The 18,640-nt window shown below is 46.0% G+C and overlaps 1 protein-coding gene across 1 annotated transcript in view; it reads left to right on the top strand.

Annotated features, from left to right (window-relative positions):
- LOC140719576 (mitogen-activated protein kinase kinase kinase 5-like) overlaps positions 1-18,640 on the top strand; it is a 178,862-nt gene that overhangs the window by 93,333 nt on the left and 66,889 nt on the right. Inside the window, exons 8-13 of the mRNA XM_073034282.1 lie at positions 103-215; positions 7,049-7,208; positions 9,484-9,637; positions 10,647-10,754; positions 12,090-12,139; positions 15,388-15,483. Of these exons, the coding sequence (XP_072890383.1) occupies positions 103-215; positions 7,049-7,208; positions 9,484-9,637; positions 10,647-10,754; positions 12,090-12,139; positions 15,388-15,483 (681 nt within the window). The remainder of the gene's footprint in view (positions 1-102; positions 216-7,048; positions 7,209-9,483; positions 9,638-10,646; positions 10,755-12,089; positions 12,140-15,387; positions 15,484-18,640) is intronic.

Raw genomic sequence — 18,640 nt, 5'->3', positions numbered from 1 at the left:
CACTCGTACATCTGTAAGTGAAGTTTCTTGACAGCCTGGGGGTGAGTTGGGCAAAAGGGGAGAAAAGATACAGGTGAATAGCATGGTTATTGTTCCCTGCAGGTACCGGATGGCCTTCGAGCACGAGCCTACTCTACATTCGGGCATTAATGTTGCTGTGTTCCTCATGGCAGCAGGGCATCGGTTTGAAACGTCAACTGATCTCCAGAAAACAGGTAACATTACTTGTATTGATCACTTCTGTAGAGCAGGATTTGCCAATGGTGAATGACTTGCAATATCAATAGTAAGTGAGCATGACCTAGCTTGCTCTGAAATAGTTGAGCAGAAGCACAAGGGCTATTTGGACGGTGTGTGGGTGAGCATTGAGAGTGGCACTGTCAACACTTAGCTTAGGCATTTCCCTTCCTTCTGGCCATTCCATCCCAAGGAGCATAAGACAAACAAAAACATTATCAGTGGATTCTGGTTAATTGGGGCAGCCGCTGCTTATTTGGGACAACTCTTGAAGAACAAACGCTAATCAAGAAAATGGCCGGGATTCACTTCGTTTAATTGGGGCACTATGCCACTTAATTGGGGCAGAAGACTGTTGCTGAACAGTTTCTAACTACCTGTATCATCAGTCACATGTGCCTGATTCTAATTTCCAATTTCCATCCATGAATTCCACAGCATAATTGCTCTGTTAAGTTTTCCCTCAGGTTCCCATGTAGATCCACATGCATGTACTTAGAGCGAGCGTTTTTTAAAATAGCATCAATTAAGTGTGTTTGTATTCAAAAGTGGTAATTTTTGTCTCTAATAGTTGGTGAGAAATAAGCAACAAGACAATTCGGAACTGTTTTTGTCACTGTGGTTTCAAGCACTCAGGCTTGGAGATACCAGAAATAGGTGGGAGTGAAGATGAAGCGATTTCACTACTTCAACAAGTTAGGAACTATGAAGAATTTGAAGGGATTGAGAATCACCTTGAATGTTACAATGAAACTGAAGATATGGAGGATGCGTTCGTCAAAAGGATTGTATGAAGGCAGTCCATTATCTACACTATTTCTGCGCTAATTTTGTTCATTTACAGTCAGTTTAAAGTACACGGCAGCATACACTGGATGGATTCTTCTGTCAATGACTATTAGGAATTAATATACAGTTTTATAGTAGTATTGATTGTGTTCTAATTTGTTCTGCATTTCATTTAAATACGTACACAATGTGTTACTCAGTTTAATGGTAGTCTGTCTTTTTTTATACCTTTTTAACTAATTCCATGAAATTTTGGCTAATTGGGCCAAAATGTACTGGTTCATATGTGTCTCAATTAACTGGAATCCACTGTATATACACAGAGCATGGAGCATCATAGGACAGTGCAGGCTCTTTGTGCCACAATGATGAGTTGATCTTTTAACCTTCTATAAGATCAATCTGACCCTTCCCTCCTACGTATTTCCTCCATTTTTCTAACATGCATGTGCCTAACTAAGAGTTTCTTAACTGTCCCTAATGTATCTGGCTCTACCACCGCCCTGGCAGACCATCCCATGCACCCACCACTCTCTGTGTAAAAACAACTACCTCTGACATCCTTCCTCTACATACTTTCCTTCATTTGCATTAAAATTACGCCCCTCTTCTTAGCCAATTCCGCCCTGGGAAAAAGTCTCTGTCTATCCCCTTGACCTATGCCTCTTATCATCATGTATATCTCTATCAAATCACCTCTCATCCTCCTCCTCTCCAAAGAGAAAAACCCTACTTCACTCAATCTAACCAACAGAGAAGGAGTAAGGACAGGCGGTCGAGCAGCATCTGTGGGAGGAAAGGTATTGTTGACGTTTCAGGTCAAAACCCAACGTCAGGCCCCAATGCAGAATTTCAATCTGAAACGACGGCAATTTCTTGCCTCCCACGGACGCTGTCTGGCCCTCTGAGTTCTCCCAGCAGGTTGTCTGGTGTTGGCTCTCCAAGTCAGTTCCATCTTACTCCCACCTCAAAGAGCAGGTGGGGCCTCAGCCTGGGATTTACTGTGTGAGCATACATCAGAGCCTCCAACCTGATGGCATGAACTCTGATTCCTCTAACTTCCAGTAATGTATCCGCCCCTCTCCCTTCCCTGTTTTCTCACTCAGCATCGTGGCTCCCCTCTTTCCCAGCATTTGAAGAACCTCTTATGTTTATTCATGAAAGTCTGACTGTTCCTCTGTCCTTAACTCGGAATGTTGTGAGAGTATACCAATTAGTAATTCTGTAGGGGCTGTGTTTATGTCAATTTTTTCCAACCAATATGTTGTCCAATGGAAGTTTGTATAGAAATATACAGATATCTCACAGAAAATGCATTTATTTTTTTCCACCATTATGGGGAGTACATCAGGAAGAATGGAAGGATGTGCATTTTGTATTTAGAGAGAGAGAGAGAGGGAGAGAAAGGTAGACGACAGAGCTCACAGTCATTCCGCTTTCTGCTCGAGTTCACACTGACCATCAAGCACCCATTTACATGAAGCCTACATTTTATTCTCTCCTCAATCTCATCAACTACCCTGACCCCCCCCCCCCCCAGATTCTCTCCGCACACCAGGGGAAATTTACAGTGCTCCATCATTTACCAATTGGCATGGGTTTGGGAAGCAGAGCAGCCGGGGGAAATGCACACAGTGATGGGGTGAGCATGCACATTCCACACAGACAGCCCTAGAAGCCCAGAGTCAGGCCAGCTGTTTGAAGTTGCGAGTCAGTGGTATTCATTTACTGAGAGACAGTGCAGAATAGGCCCCTCGAGCCACACCACCCAGGAACCCATCTATTTAAGCGACGCACACAAAATGCTGGAGGAATTCAGCAGGCCAGGCAGCTTCTGTGGAAAAGAGTACAGTCGACGTTTCAGTCTGAAACACCTATTTAACCCTAGCCTAATCACGGGACAATTTACAATGAACAATTTACTTACTAACCGATCCGTCTGTGGACTGTGTGAGGAAAGCAAAGCACCTGGAGGAAACAAGTATAAACTCCTTTCAGGCAGCAGTGGGAATCGAACCTGGGTCACTGACACGGTAAAGTGCTGTGCTAACCACTACAGTCATGACATCCCTACAGTTCTACCAGCTGCCACCCCAGAGTTTCTGTGGATTGAAAGAGACTAGTAAAGCTGTGTAGATCTTCTCTGTAGTTCAGCATGGTAGGTGAGTGGGTGGAAAATTTACCAATGAATGTTTAGCCCTCATATCTTGTGGCTGTTGTTAATGAGTCTGAAGTCTATTTAGTTATATGTTACGTGCTAAGTGAGTTCCTATGCACGCAATGAATTCATGTGAAGTTATTTATCAATACTCACTCTAGTAACCTGCTCAGTGATGTTTCGTTCGGGTTGTGCAAACATTACTGAGTACCACGTTTTGTTACCGGCTTAGAACAAGCCTGGTCAAAGGAGCTGTGTCCTAGAAGTCAGGTGAGAGTAATGGGCTTGGCTCCATCAGCATCTTGTCTACATTATGTGTATAAAGGAGCTATGATAACATTGAAATGAATGGGAGTCAGGGAGGAGAGCTTTCCATCAAGTGGTCGCAGGTCTCCGGTGCATCTTGTTGGAGCTCCTTAAGGCAGTGTCCTAGGCCCAACTATCTTCAACTCTGTTAATGAACATCTCTCTGTCATGGCAATGTCTGATGACGATTGTACACCTTTCATTTCCGTTCACAGCCCATTAAAGTGGTTCATCGACAAATGGACCCGAGCAATATTCAGGTGTAGGCTGGTGGTTGTCAGGGACGTTTGCAGAGCCCAAATGGGGCCATCAACCACTTTCCACAGGGTGGTCCCTTAATATCCAGTGGCATTTCCAGCCACCTGGCAATGTCCTTGAGGGTTAACACTGATCAGAAGCTTAGCTGGGCCAGCGTCATGAATAACAAATACATTCCGTGGTGCAGCTCACCTCTGAACTCCCCAGTGTCTCCCACCATCGACAAAGCCTGTGTCCGCATTCCGGGTCTCGATCCGGGCCGAGTGCTCCGGACTCCGGGTCTTACAGCTGTCCCTCCTGGCCCCCGTTCCTGACAGCCTGACAGGATTGTGGTGGGAAAGTTTCCTCTGATCCTGACAAACATAGCTAAAACAACTTTAACAATTGGCACTGGAGATGTATAACAGAAAATGTTGGAAACATTCAACAAATCAGGTTGCATCTAAGGAGGGAGAAAAACATGTACCGTAGATTTCGTACTACAGAGCGCACCTGATTAAAAGCCGCTGGCTCTAATTTTAGAAAGAAAATCAATTTTGTACTTGTACAAGCCGCACCGGATTTTAGGCCGCAGGTGTCCCACGTTGTAATATGAGATATTTACACAGAAAGATATTACACGTGAGGATTTTTTAACTTTTAATTAAATCCATATGGTAACATAAACAAATACATATTGCAAATGCTTTTTTTCGAACCGTGCCTGTAACACGGCTACTTTTAAATATACATACGTATCGGTAACACACAAATTACGTTGCGTATACATTCCAATATCTCCTAACGACTGGTAAAAAAATATATACTGCAGCCTACCAGGAAAAGTTATTGATCGCCTTTAACTTAAAAGCAGCGTTTCGCGCTCGCCTAATGCCCCCACCTTCCCGTTTATCACAAACCGGTATTTCCCACAAGACGCGGCGAAACCGGATGTGACGTCATAGTGTCCCGGGATGTAGTACTTCTAACTTTAACTAGAAAATACTAACAAATGAACTACTAAGCGAAAATATTATAAACTAAATAACTGCCATAAAGGCAGCACAATGCTTTTCTTCGAGTGTTTTCCATGTTGATGAGGGTGAGTACAAATGACTGATGTACAATAATTTAATTGTGAAAGTGCGCTTGATTTATCGTACAATTTCATTGGACCTCTGTGAACTACTCATCAATTTTATTGGTCTACTGTTACGAGGCAAAATGTTTTTGGCGGCATGAAAAAAAACCATGCATTAGCCGTACCGTAGTAAAGGCCGCAGTGTTCAAAGCTGTTCAAAATGTGGGAAAAAAGTAGCGGCTTATAATCCGACATCTACGGTAATATTTCAAATCACAGATCTTTCTGGCAACTTAGTATAATTCAAGACAAATCAGCCAGTTGGATTAGCACATCCTCCACCACTATCAAAGGTTAAGGAACTCCATCAGCATTACAACATGCATGGGACACGCCTAAGATTTACAGCATCTGCAGAATCTCCTGTGTCTGGAACACGTGCGGGGAGGGTGTACCGTTTAATGAGGTGCTTCAGTGCACGCTGTGGCCACTCCAACAACACCAGGTAGCATTGTGACCTTAGGTAACCTGCCTGGAAGGAGGTGAATTGGAACAAATGTCTCCTTCCCCTCCAAATCTCACTCCTTACAGATCTGGATACAATTGCTACTCCTTCACTGTAGGAACAGAAGAATTAGAATGAGGACGATGTCGTCGGGTCCTCAAACCTGCTCCGCCTTCTGCCTCAGCACCCTCGATTCTATTCGTATCCAGAACTGGGTCATTAGCTCGGAGTCCTGGGACCGTGCCTGATCACACAGCAGCAGTCTGATGAATGGAAGGAGCAGCAAATGGGCTGAAGAATAACAAAGGGACGATTGAAAAAGAACTGGGTGAACTCAGTGCCAAATCAGATCCTCAGAGTGTTAGTAATACGTGACTAAAAGAGATAAAGAGATGGAAAGGAAAGATAAAAAAATAAAAATATGTTTTGCTGTTTTTAAAAGTTTCTAACAGCAGCTCACATTCTACAAGAATGAGACATAGAGTCATGGAAAAGTACAGCACAGAAACAGGCCCTTCGGTCCATCTAGTCCATGCTAAACCAGTTAAACTGCTTTCTCTCATCGACCTGCACATAGCCCCACCATCCACATCTATATATAATTGTCGACTTTCTGAAGAACAGAGATCAGTTGGCAGCCGTTAACAGTTAATGTGTCAATTAAGGGATGTGATCAATTAAACAGAGTCATTTGGTTAGCTTAATGAGTAATTAATATGCAAATCTAGTAACATCATAAGAGACTTGAGGTAAAGGCTGGGATGATGCTTTCACTTGAACTAACGTGGGTGATTCTCTCTTGCCACAAACTGTCCAGTACAGTACATCTTATGAGGATAATGACACATGCTCATTTTACACAGTTACATCATCAGCAGCAAAAAAGAGATACAAACTGCTGGAGAAACTCGGCTGGTCAGTCAGCATCTGTGGAGGTAGAGAGACAGTTGATGTTTTGGGCCAAGATCGTGCACAGTGTTGAAACTGTGACTATCCATCTGCCTCCACAGATGCCGCCTGACCCGCCGACTTCGGGGATTAGAGAGGTTCGCTTTATTAGTTTGCAATTACATCAAAACAAACAGTGAAACGCGGCAAATCAAATCAGCGAGCATCGCATTGGGGGGTTGCCCGCGAGTATCACCACGCTTCTGGCGACAACATAGCATGCCCACAACTCACTAACCCTAACCGCACGTCTTTGGACTGTGGGAGGAAACCCGTGTGGTCACAGGGAGAACGTACAAACTCTGTACAGACAGCGGCGGGAATTGAACCCCGATCTTAAGGTTGGCACTGGAATAGAGTTATCCTAACCTCTGTGCTGCCCCGCTGATGACCAACTCCAGCAATTTGTGTGTTTCTCCAGATTCCAGCAGTCTGCAGTCATCAGTAGGTTCTGGGCAAGTACACTGTAAGAGGCACAGGGCAGCACAATAACGTCGTGGGGCATCACAGTGGTTAGCACGACACTTTACAGTGCAGGTGACCCGGGGTTCAATTCCCGCTGCAGCCTGTAAGGAGTTTCTGCCTTCTCTCTGTGACTGGTCATTGTAAATTGCCCCGTGATTAGACTAGGATTAAGTCAGGGGATTGCACAGCCACTGTGGCTCGAAACTTGCTGTATCCCATAACTAAATAAGTAAGTAAGTAAATAGATAAATAAATAAAGTGTATTCGAAGGATATCTATTGCTCCTTGGTGTCCTAACAGAACGTCTTTTGGGTTTGCGCAGGAGTCAAGCTGAGCAGCCTGCTGGGCCGGAAGGGAAGCCTGGAGAAGATGCAGTTTTACTGGGACGTAGGGTTTTACTTTGGGGCCTGCATCTTGTTGAACGACCAAACCAAAATCATCCAGGCCTCAGAGAAGCTCTACAGGCTGAATGCGCCCGTCTGGTAAGGTGGCGTCTGGATTGAGATTAAAGGTGGAAGATTAGCCTTCTTCGTCACGTGCACATCGAAACGTCAAAATGTAGAGTAAAATGCGTGTCAGGTCAAATCAGCGAGGATTGTGCTGGGCAGGCTGCAAGTGTCGGCATACTTCTGGCGCCAAAAGAGCGCGCTTGCAGCTCACTAATCCTTACTAACCTGTACGCATTTGGAATGTGGGAAGAAAGCAGAGCATCCAGGGAAGCACATGTCGTGGCAGCGAGCATGTATAGACTCCTTACAGACATTGGCGGGAATTGAACCCGGACCGGTATCCACTGTCGCTCTAAAGCAATGTGCTACCGGGCTGTCCTCATGACCGCGGGATGTCAAAGTTGCATCGTCACGGTGTCATATAGAAAGCAGAGGAAACAAATAGCGATTCAGCAACTCTCCCCTGCCCACACCGGTGCCCCCTGTGGGTCGCCTCTGCAACTGCAGACTGCATTTGATAATTGTCTTCACCTGGCAGGGGCATCATTCACATGTACTGCAGCCCCGAGTGAGTGAGGATTGACTTAAGCCCGAGTAAGGAACATTTACAGCCACTGTGGATCATACAGTGTGGCCCCAGTGACCGCGGGCGATGGCAGCACCCTTTATAAAAACTCCCCCGTAGGGCGCTGCCACACCATCGGAGCTTCCCAGTATAATGCGCCCCTAGACCTGCCACACTAACTGAGAATGAGTAAGCCACTTTGCTAAATCCTTGAGCTCCTCCAAGCACCAAATATCTGATTCCCACAGCCCCCAGTCTTGCCCACCTGACCGTGCCTCGGATAATTCCGTCCAGCAGGACGTACTGACCTGTCTCCCACCCGGAGTCCCAGACCACGGCCCAAAATCCAGGCCAACGACTCAGAGTCTGGCACTAACCTCGGGTCCATGGCCTTCGGCTCAGTCAGGTGAGCCTCCCATCCTAAACTCAGGAGAGGAGAGCGGCTCTGCGACCTGAAAGGATTGTGTGAGGATGCAGTAGGCCAGTCACAACTGGATAAGACGTTCATAGGAAGCTATTCTGGCTCCCCTCTTATCCCTTCTGTCCTCGTCCCCTGCCCATCACCTCCCCCGGTGCCCCTTCTCCCGTGGTCCACTCTTGCTCTCCCATCAGATTCCTTCATCTTCATCCCTTTACCTCTTCTACCTATCACCTCACAACTTCTCACTTCACCACCACTCACCCTCCTCCCCACCCGTCCTCACCTATCACCTGCCATCTTTCCGTCCTTCGACTCTTCCCACCACCTTATTCTGGCTTCCCCTCCCGCCCCCCCAGTCCTGAGGAAAGCTTTCAGCCTGAGACGTCAGACTGGTTATTCCTCTACGTAGATGTTGCCAGAGCTGAGTTTCTCTGGTACTCTGCTGTGCGTTGCTCTGGATTTCCAGCATCTGCAGAATTGCTCGTGTTATCATTTGCAGGAAACATAAGCATGGATTAGAACTCTCAGGGAATAATCTCTCTGGTCCCACCATGAGATTATTTTTGCTCCTCCGACACTCCAAGCTCAGTCAGACTATGATCTATGAGCTAGTCCCTGCTCCCTGGAACTCTGCCCCAGACCCTTGTCATTGGAAGCAATTTCAATGCAGGCTTACTGGACGAAGGTCGGGCAGTTTGTCTTACAAAGAAAGGGTGGACAGGATGGAATTTTATCTGCAGGGGTTTGAGGAATGAGAAGGGACTTCGAAACAGATCTGAACCAAAGGGGTGTTGATAGCGTAGATGTGCACACAATGCTTCCCTTTGTAGGAAAATGTGGAACTAGGGCCTCTACTGATATAAGACAGAGATGCAGAATTTTGTTTTCTTCCGAAGAGTCTTTGGGTGGTGGAAGGAGATGAAATATTTTTAAGGCAGAAGTAGATCTTTGATTATGCAAGGGTGTGAAAGGTTATCGGACTAGGTGGGGACGTGGAGTTGAGATTTGTGTCAGATCAACACTGATTTTTGATAAATGATGCTGTAGGTTTCAGAGGCTGTTGGGTCTGCTCCTGCCCTCAACTTGAATGTCCATGTTTTGAATTAGGATCCAACGACTGTTCTCTATTCCCTAAAATGTCATCAGCCGAACAGGCATTGGGCAGCCCCACAGTGGGATGTAATATCTAGACCTAGCACCACACAATGTAGCCTAATGACTAATGTCAGTCCCAACACTCACACCCTGTGAAAGAGTTATATGGTCTAATGCAGCCCTGTGATTTTGATCATCCCGTATTATACCTGTCTTTTTCCCCTAAGGTACCTGGCGTCAGCAATGGAAACGTACCTCCTCTACCGGCGCTTCAAAACTGACACCAGTGAGCCACACAGTGTCAAACAGGAGCTGGTGGACTTCTGGATGGAATTCTTACTGTCAATCTGCAGAAACAAAGCACCCGTGGATAATTTCCTGGTGAGGGAATCCGCAGGGCACGGCCCTCTGGCTGCCATCTGGACGTGGGCACACTCTTCGAGACAGAGTGATGGCCAACCTTGTTCGTGCTAGAGATGAGGCAGTACCTGACTTTATTTCAGGAAACACAGGTGCTGGAGGTCACAGACGTGTACAGACATTGTGCTGATCTTTTATTCTGAGATCAATCTAACCCTGCCCTCCTACATAGCCCTTCATTTTTCTATCATGCATGTGCCTAACTAAGAGTTTCTTAAATGTCCATGATGTATCTGCCTCTTCCACCGCCCCTGGCAACACATTCCACGCACCCACCACTCTCTGTATCTCACATCTCTCTAAACCTTTCCTATCCGTGTTTTTATCCAGATATCCGTTAACTGTACTGAGCTCCACCACTTTTGCCTTCTCGGTCAATATAACTCTGTGAGAAAAAATTTGTCCCCCAGGTGCCCTTTATACTTTTCATCTCTCAATTTACACCTCTGCCCTTTAGATTTACTCTCCGAGAGGGTGTGAGACTGTGACAAGCCATTGTATTTATTCTCCTCATGATTTAAAAACCCCGAAAAGGTCACTCAGCCTCCAGAGAAGACGAACTATCCGGTCTCTCCTAATAACTCAAGCTCGTCTGCCCTGGAAACGTCCTAGGTGGGATGGAAATACAGCATACTCCAGCCCATGAACCCACCCCGCCTAATTACAACCGTGTGTCCGGTTAACCTGCTAGCCTTGCACATCTTTGGAATTGGAGAGGAAACTGGAGGAAACCTGTGTATTTACCGGGAGAACATGCAAACTCCTCACAGACAGCGGCAGAAATTAAACCCACTTTGCTGGCACTGTAATAGCGTTATGCTAACCTCTACACTACCATGGTAGAAGTACTTTATATGGGTTGGAATTAAACTCAGAGGGAGGGCATTATGAATGTTGACGAGGTGACCGTCTCATGGAGGAGGGACTGCCACACTCCGTTTGATAACCTAGCCATTACTTGTGCCGACAGGTTCTCATCCTGGAGCCAACCAAGATCTTTCAGCCTGCCCGTCTCCTTGTGAACACCAGTGACACAGACAAGGTTGTGAAGATCTGTCACATTTCACCCAGTGAGGAGGTATCAGATCCCTTCCATTCCATTGGTCGCAGGACACTGTGAAGTATTGGTGAACTGTGGGACATGCTGAATGGGCCCGTCTGGAAGTTAAACTGAATATAAGAAACAAGAGCAGGGGTCAGCCACGTGACTCGGCCATTCTGTAACACCATGGGTGACCAGGCCTCTAGTTCACTTTCCTGACTATTCCCCATTGTCCTTTACTCCTCATAAACTGACATAATGTCTGTTTTGAATAGCTTCAATAATCAGGCTCCATGGGCTTTCTGAGGTAGAGAATTCCAAAGGGAACAAAGTCAGCATTCCTGCTCATCCCTGCCTGAAGGGGGCAATCTCTTGTTTTTTAAATGGTGCCCCTATCATCCCAGAGTCACCCTTGAGAAGCTCGTGTAATCCACTCTGGTCTAATTTTCAGTAAGGTTAAACAGTCCAGCATTGGCAACTGGATCTACTGATGCAGAGGTCCTGAGCAAGCTCTCAGAACCCACCATGTCAACCCACCTCCCCCACCCCCGCAATCTTCTATACTTCATTACGATCATCTCTTGCAAGTCCAGTGAGCATAGGCCCAACCTATTCAACTCTATTGAATCAAGAAATCCATCCGATGAATCTTTGCTGAACTCCAGTGCCTGATAATCCAGCACCTTTGGAACTCTGATGGTACCTGAACTTAACAGTGTTCTGCATGATTGGTTGTCACTCTTTTAGCACCCTTGCACACTTTTTTTTTCATTCGTTTTCAGGAAATTGAGGCCTTGTGAGGTTACTTCTTCTTCATGCTGGCCTTTAGCTTCCAGTGGAACGTAGGCCATTGATGATCTCCCACTCCCACCGTCCAAAGACGATGGTATGGTTGGAGCTCATCGGTGTTGCTGCAATCCACTTTATCCACTGTCCAGGGGATTAGCTTCACCACAGCCCTGTTGGCCAATCTTACCCCTTTCCACCTCTCATGACGGGGGTGTAGGGTTGGAGTTTGAGAGGCCGTGAGCAGGGAGCAGGAAATGGAACCCGGTGAGACTTTGTAAGTTTCAGTTGTATGTATGTTTGCACTTTCTCAACCAGATGAAACCCTGGAACCCATCTCCAGTTGGAAACTTCATTCCCCTCTCTGGTGTGCGGACCCCAGCCCTGACCTATCATGTCTTTGCCGACCTTTGAAAGAACCGTCCACGTACGGACACTTCTCCATTTTATTTTCCTTTTTTGGGCTGTGGTTAGTGACCATTAGAGTCCACTTTGCTCAGTACTCACTTGTGCGTTTACGTGAATAGGTAACATGGTTTAATGGGTGGTGAGCAGGGTCACTGACAAAGTTTGCTCTTTTGACAGAGCGGAATCCACTTGTGGACCTTTAGCGCTACGTCGATCCGTGGAGTGAGGTGAGAAAGAGGAGCCCGTTACTGGTGTAAATTTGGAAATGCTTACCTTACTGAAGAGAACATCCTAGCAAACTCCTGGCCACCTTCCCCTATTATCTTTTCCAGAGGCTCGGCAGTCAATATTCCAACTAACACCAAATTCTATTCACCAACTACCCCAGTGCATACTAGCTTATATTGCCTTTCAGTCAGATCATTCCCTGATGATGAAATTCCTACCTTTCCTTCTCTTTAATCCACTCCGATATCAGCACTTAATCAGTCCAGGGATGGTGGTTGAATCTACAGTTGCTGTCATCCTAAAGAATTTCTTCTTTCCGTCTCTGTCCCTGTAGTCCCTTTCTGGTCTTTAGCATGCTCTTTAAAAACTGCCTTGCGCAGAACTTTGATCAAACATGAGAAAATCTGCAGATGCTGGAAATTCAATCAACACACACACAGTGCTGGAGGAACTCAGCAGGCCAGGCAGCGTCTATGGAGAAGAGTACATTTGACGTTTCGGGCCGAGACCCTTCAGCAGGAGAAAATCAGATGAGTAGAGTTAAAAGGTGGGTGGAGGAGAGGGAAAAAGACAAGGTGAGAGGTGAAACCAGGAGCTGGAGGGGTGAAGTAAAGAACTGGGAAGTTGAAACTACCGATCAGGGCCCCCAAACAGTCCTTCCAGATAAGGTGACACTGCCTGTGAGTCTGCTGGGGTCATATACTGTGTCCGGCACTCTCGGTGTGTATATTAGTGAGACCTGACGTAGATTGGGAGATTACTTCACCAAGCACATACACAAGGAAAAGCGGGATCTCCCAGTGGCCACCCATTTTGATTCCACTTCCCATTCCCATTCCGATATGTCCATCTGTGCCTTCCTCCACTGTCGTGATGAGGCCACACTCAGGTTGGAGGAGCAACATCTTAAATTCTGTCTGGGTAGCCTCCAACCTGACGGCATGAACATCGATTTCTCAAACTTCCGGTAATGGCCCCCTCCTTCTCCTTCACCATTCCCCATCCCCTTTTCCCTCCCTCACCTTATCTCTTGCCTGCCCATCATCTCCCTCTGGTGCTCCTCACCCCTTTTTCTTTCTTCCATGGTTTTCTGTCCTCTCCTATTAGATTCTTCATTCTTCAGCCCTTTATCTCTTTCACCAATCAACTTCCTAGCTCTTTACTTCACCCCTCCCCCCACTTTTTACTTCTACTCCACATCTTTGTTTCTCCAGTCCTGCTGAAGTGTGTTGTCCTGAAACGTCAACTGTACTCTTTTCCATCGATGTTGCCTGGCCTGCTGAGTTCTTTGAGGTGATAGGTGAAACTGGGAGAGGGGGAGGGGTGAAGTAAAGAGCTGGGAAGTTGATTGGTGAAAGAGATAAAGGGCTGGAATCTGATAGGAGAGGATAAAAGTCCATGGAAGAAAGGGAAGGGGGAGGAGCACCAGAGGGAGGTGCTAGCCAGGCAAGGATGTAAGGTGAGTGGGGGAATGGGGGAATGGAGAGGAGTGGGGAGCAATTATCAGACATTTGAGAAACCGATGTTGGAGGCTACACAGACAGAATACAAGGTGTTGTTCTTCCAACCTGAGTGTGGCTTTGTTGTAGCGGTAGAGGAGGCCATGGACTGACATCAAAACTTTGACCATCTGCTTGAATAACTCTCCACATAGCCTGGTCTCAGTTCTGTTGATGAAGCTGTGAAATGCTTTAGGATGTAGTGCTAGGGAACGTGCTATAAATGGAAGCTTTAGATATTACATCTAAGTTACAGGTCTTGCAGTGAGTGCAATTCAGATGGGGTGGTCAACCAGTATTTTTGCCAGTCCCATCATGTAGCCACCAATTTCTGCAGCCTCCCTCCTCAAAGAGCCCATTTCCAGATGTTTTATTCTTGAAATGAGCATTTTTGGAAAATTTTAATTGATACAGTGACCTTTCTCTCAGAATTGCTTGCAGCAACATCTAGTAGATTAATGATTAATCTTCATAATCATTAATTAGCAGAGTCTGGAAAAGATCCAAACTTCTTGCAAACAAATTACAGCTGTTTTGACCTTGAACGGGAGATAAAAGCTTGTAGGAAAGGAAAAGTCAAACACGCAGAGCCAGCTGTTACGTAGAAACATAGAAAATAGGTGCAGGAGTAGGCCATTCGGCCCTTCGAGCCTGCACCACCATTCAGTATGATCATGGCTGATCATCCAACTCAGAACCCTGTACCTGCTTTCTCTCCATACCCCCTGATCCCTTTAGCCACAAGGGCCATATCTAACTTCCTCTTAAATATAGCCAATGAACCGGCCTCAACTGTTTCCTGTGGCAGAGAATTCCATAGATTCACCACTCTCTGTGTGAAGAAGTTTTTCCTCATCTCGGTCCTAAAAGGCTTCCCCTTTATCCTTAAACTGTGACCCCTCATTCTGGACTTCCCCAACATCGGAAACAATCTTCCTGCATCTAGCCTGTCCAATCCCTTTAGAATTTTATACGTTTCAATAAGATCCCCCCTCAATCTTCTAAATTCCAGTGAATATAAGCCTAGTCGATCCAGTCTTTCTTCATATGAAAGTCCTGCCATCCCAGGAATCAATCTGGTGAACCTTCTCTGTACTCCCCCTATGGCAAGAATGTCTTTCCTCAGATTAGGGGACCAAAACTGCACACAATATTCTAGGTGCGGTCTCACCAAGGCCTTGTACAACTGCAGTAGAACCTCCCTGCTCCTGTACTCAAATCCTTTTGCTATGAATGCCAACATACCATTTGCCTTTTTCACCGCCTGCTGTACCTGCATGCCCACCTTCAATGACTGGTGTACAATGACACCCAGGTCTCGTTGCATCTCCCCTTTTCCTAATCAGCCACCGTTCAGATAATAATCTGTTTTCCTGTTCTTGCAACCAAAGCCAATCTGTTTTCCTGTTCCTGTTAACTCCTTGTAGTTAACACTTAGTTTAAGATGAGGAAATTTCTCACTGAAAGTGGATGCTCGCTGTAGCATTCACTATGCCAAATAAAGCAGAAACAAAGGGCTGGTGGTGAACATATAAGAGATGAAAATGGTCGGTACTTGATTTATACAGAATCTATGAGCAATTATTAGGTCAGTGCTTTATTTATCTAAAGGTTATAAGCACTCCACTTTGCTTTGGCTCGTGACCACCCATTCCACCACCAGCTTTCCTTCAGGTAGACTTGCACAAGTGCTAGTTGTGAGAAGCTGCCTGTACACTTCCCGAGTCCTGATCTCCCTTCTTTTCCAGTGTCTCAAAGTTCAACGAGCGTTGTTGCTTCCTGTATGTGTTACACAACTCCGACGATTTTCAGCTGTACTTTCCAACAGAGCTGCATTGCAAAAGGTAAGCTTAACTGTGTGATAAATTATTAAAAAGTGCTCCCAGACTTCCTGGCCTGCCTGTAGCTTCCCCTCCTGTTCGACTATACACTGTTTCCTTGTATACATTATCACATGCACATGCAGACCACACCGATCTCTCCTCGTCTGTCACATCCTTCAATTTGTCCAGTGCTTTTATGTTGAAAGCTTGCTTGTCTCACCACAGTTATTAGCTAAGACATTTTTTTTCTAATGAAACACTCAGAAGGCTAACTATTCTCTTTGATCTTTACTACGTGCTCATTGGTCTAGTCAAAGTGCAGATATCTGTTGATGCTGGAAATCGGAAATAAAAGCAGAACATGGTGGGGGGTTTTATTAGTTTGGCAGCATCTGTTAAGAGAGAGACAGAGTTAACGTTTCAAATCAACAGCTCTTTATCAGAATGATGTTGAATATCCCCAGCAATTTTTTGACAATTTATTTGTCAATATTGTTGCTTCTGCCTTGACCATTGTCTCTGATTGAACAAAAATATTCACTACACAGAGCTTAGAACATAGAACAGTACAGCATAGGAAGAGGCCATTCGGCCCACAGTGCTGTGCCAAACCAGGTAAATAGCAAATAAAAAACACCCAAACACTAATCCTTCCTGCCTACACTATCCATATCCCTCTATCCTGCTTACAACCATGTGCCTTTCCAAACATCTCTTAAAAGCCTCCAACGTATTTGCCTCCACCACCAGGTGGTGCATTCCAGGCCTCCACCACTCTCCTACCCCTCACATCCTCTTTAAACCTACCTCCTCTCATCTTCAATACATGTCCTCTGGTATTAGACATTTCAATGCTGGGAAACAGATACCCTCTGCCTACTCTATCTATTCCTCTCATAATCTTATAAACCTCTATCAGATTACACCCCGCCCCCCAGCCTCCACAACTCCAAAGAAAACAAGCCAAGTTTATCCAGCCTCTCATGATAACACATGCCCTCTAAACAAGGCAGATCCTGGTAAACCTCTTCTGTACTCTCTCCAAAGCCTCAGCATGCTTTCTATAGCGGGGCGACCAGAGATGTTCACAATACTCCAGATGTGGCTTCCATTGCCAATGTTGTCTGCTGGCATCTCCATGGGGTTACCCATCTGGAGCTGAACCTTCACTAGTTCAGCATCAGCTTGGAAACCCCCGCAAACATCAGCTCTTCGTGAACTTCGGCATCTGCGTTCCAGAGGTATAAACAGCTGTCACTCCACTGCCCCACACTGCTTTCCCAACCTAATCCTTTGACCAGCCTTCAGATGTACTCAGTCAGCCTACAAGAGATACCTCAATGCCTGGTCGCTTGTGACCATATGCCTTGTCGCTTGTGAAGCCTTGTCATGCAAATTTGGCACATATTGACTGAATTAGAGACTAATGCTGCATATAGAGGTGAAGAATTTACAAATTAGCATACGTGGCGTTCCTGCTTTCAATAGCTCTTTCCAGGAATCTAACCAGACGCATTTTATCAGTTAGATAACGTGAACTGCTTGCTGCCCCGTTAGAAATCGCATGTCATTTTATCTTGGCTCATAAAGCTCCACAGTTGTTTGGCAACACGCACAAAATGCTGAAGGAACTCAACAGGTCAAGTAGCAAGCCTGCAGAGGAACAAACACTCGACATTGGGTTGAGACACTTCCATCACGACTTGTTTGCTTGGGTTGTTGTCTATTGAATTGGAATCTATCGCTACCTGTAGTCTCTTTCCAGTATTGCAGCTGAAGCTCAAAGCACCCGGCGAACAGAATGAAACCTGTAACTCCAAGTTGTTGCTTCACTTTCAGTCTGATTTGAGTCTCAGCTTAATGTTCCTCTTTATTCTTGTACACGACAGTCATGTAGTGACCGTAGCTTTGAAGACTACTGTTACCCCTCAGCAGTGACAGAACCGGCTGCAGATGCTGGAATCTGAAGCTGTAAAGCAAACTGCTGGAGGAATTCAGCAGGTCTGGCAGGGTCTTGACCCTGAAAGTCCATTTCCGTCCCACGGACACTGCCTGGCCCCCAGAGTTACTCCGGCGGTCTGCTTTGTGCTCCATTCTCTCTCAGGACGCTGACCATTTTGAGTCGAGGGTTCTGGATCTCTGAAAATGCCTCTGATTCAAGTTCGTGGTGTTGGTAGAATGAACAGGTCTGCAAGGACGTGCCAGTTTGTTTGTGGGAGGTCAGGACTCCATGGTGTCAGAGAAGATCAGAGTACGGGAATTCTGGGCTGCCTGCTGAACCAATCAGAAGTGGTCAGCCTGTTCTTGCAGTTGTAGCTGTTCTGATCCCACTTCAAGAACAGCAGTTAAATCCACTCTCAGGTCTCAACAAAATCAAACACATAGAGCTGAGGCATAGTTTTGGCCCGAAATGCCGACTATTTATTCCCCTTCATAGATGCTGCCTGACCTGTTGAGTTCCTCCAACATTCTGTGAGTATTGCTTTGGATTTCAAGCATCTTCAGAATCTGTTATGTTTACCACATCAGGTACCGCTATCCAACTCAGATGGGTGTTTCATGCAGAGCTCTGGGTCAGTACGCTCAGCAGCCCTCTTCAGTGCACCCGCCATCCTCTCGTGCCCTGAGATTCTCAATTCTTTGCAAAAAGCGGGACCTCTGTGGGGACACTGGGTCCACACAAGCCCATCCCTGCTGTCCAGCACTTGAACCAGCCTGGACAGTTCAGGGCTAGAATGTCTAACCCAGACTGAGATATTTGGCATTTTCTGTGAGTTAGCAGTGTGACTGACAGCTATCAGAATCAGAATGAGGTTGTCATGAAACTTGTTGTTTTGTAGTAGCAGCATAGTGCCAGGTATAAAAATATTACTATAAGATATATAAATAACAAAGGGAATAGCAAAGTAGTGCTCATGGGATCATGGGCCATTTATAAATCTGATGGTGGAGGGGAAATCCTTTCGTGTGGGTCCTGTATCTCTTCCTTGATGGTAGTAATGAGAAGAGAGCATGTCCTGGATGGTGAAGGTCCTTAATGACCTTCTTCAGGCATCCCCTTTTGATGATGTCCTCAGTGGCGGGGAGAGTTGTGCCCGTGATGGAGCATACAACACTCTGGAGCTTCTGTCGATCCTGTGCGTCGGTGCCTTTCTTCCACGATATTGTTTGCCCTCAG

The sequence above is a fragment of the Hemitrygon akajei genome, chromosome 32, assembly GCF_048418815.1.
Source record: "Hemitrygon akajei chromosome 32, sHemAka1.3, whole genome shotgun sequence".
NCBI classification, from domain to species: domain Eukaryota; kingdom Metazoa; phylum Chordata; class Chondrichthyes; order Myliobatiformes; family Dasyatidae; genus Hemitrygon; species Hemitrygon akajei.
The sequence above is the reverse complement of the archived record's forward strand: the minus strand, read 5'-3'. Positions and strand labels throughout refer to the sequence as shown.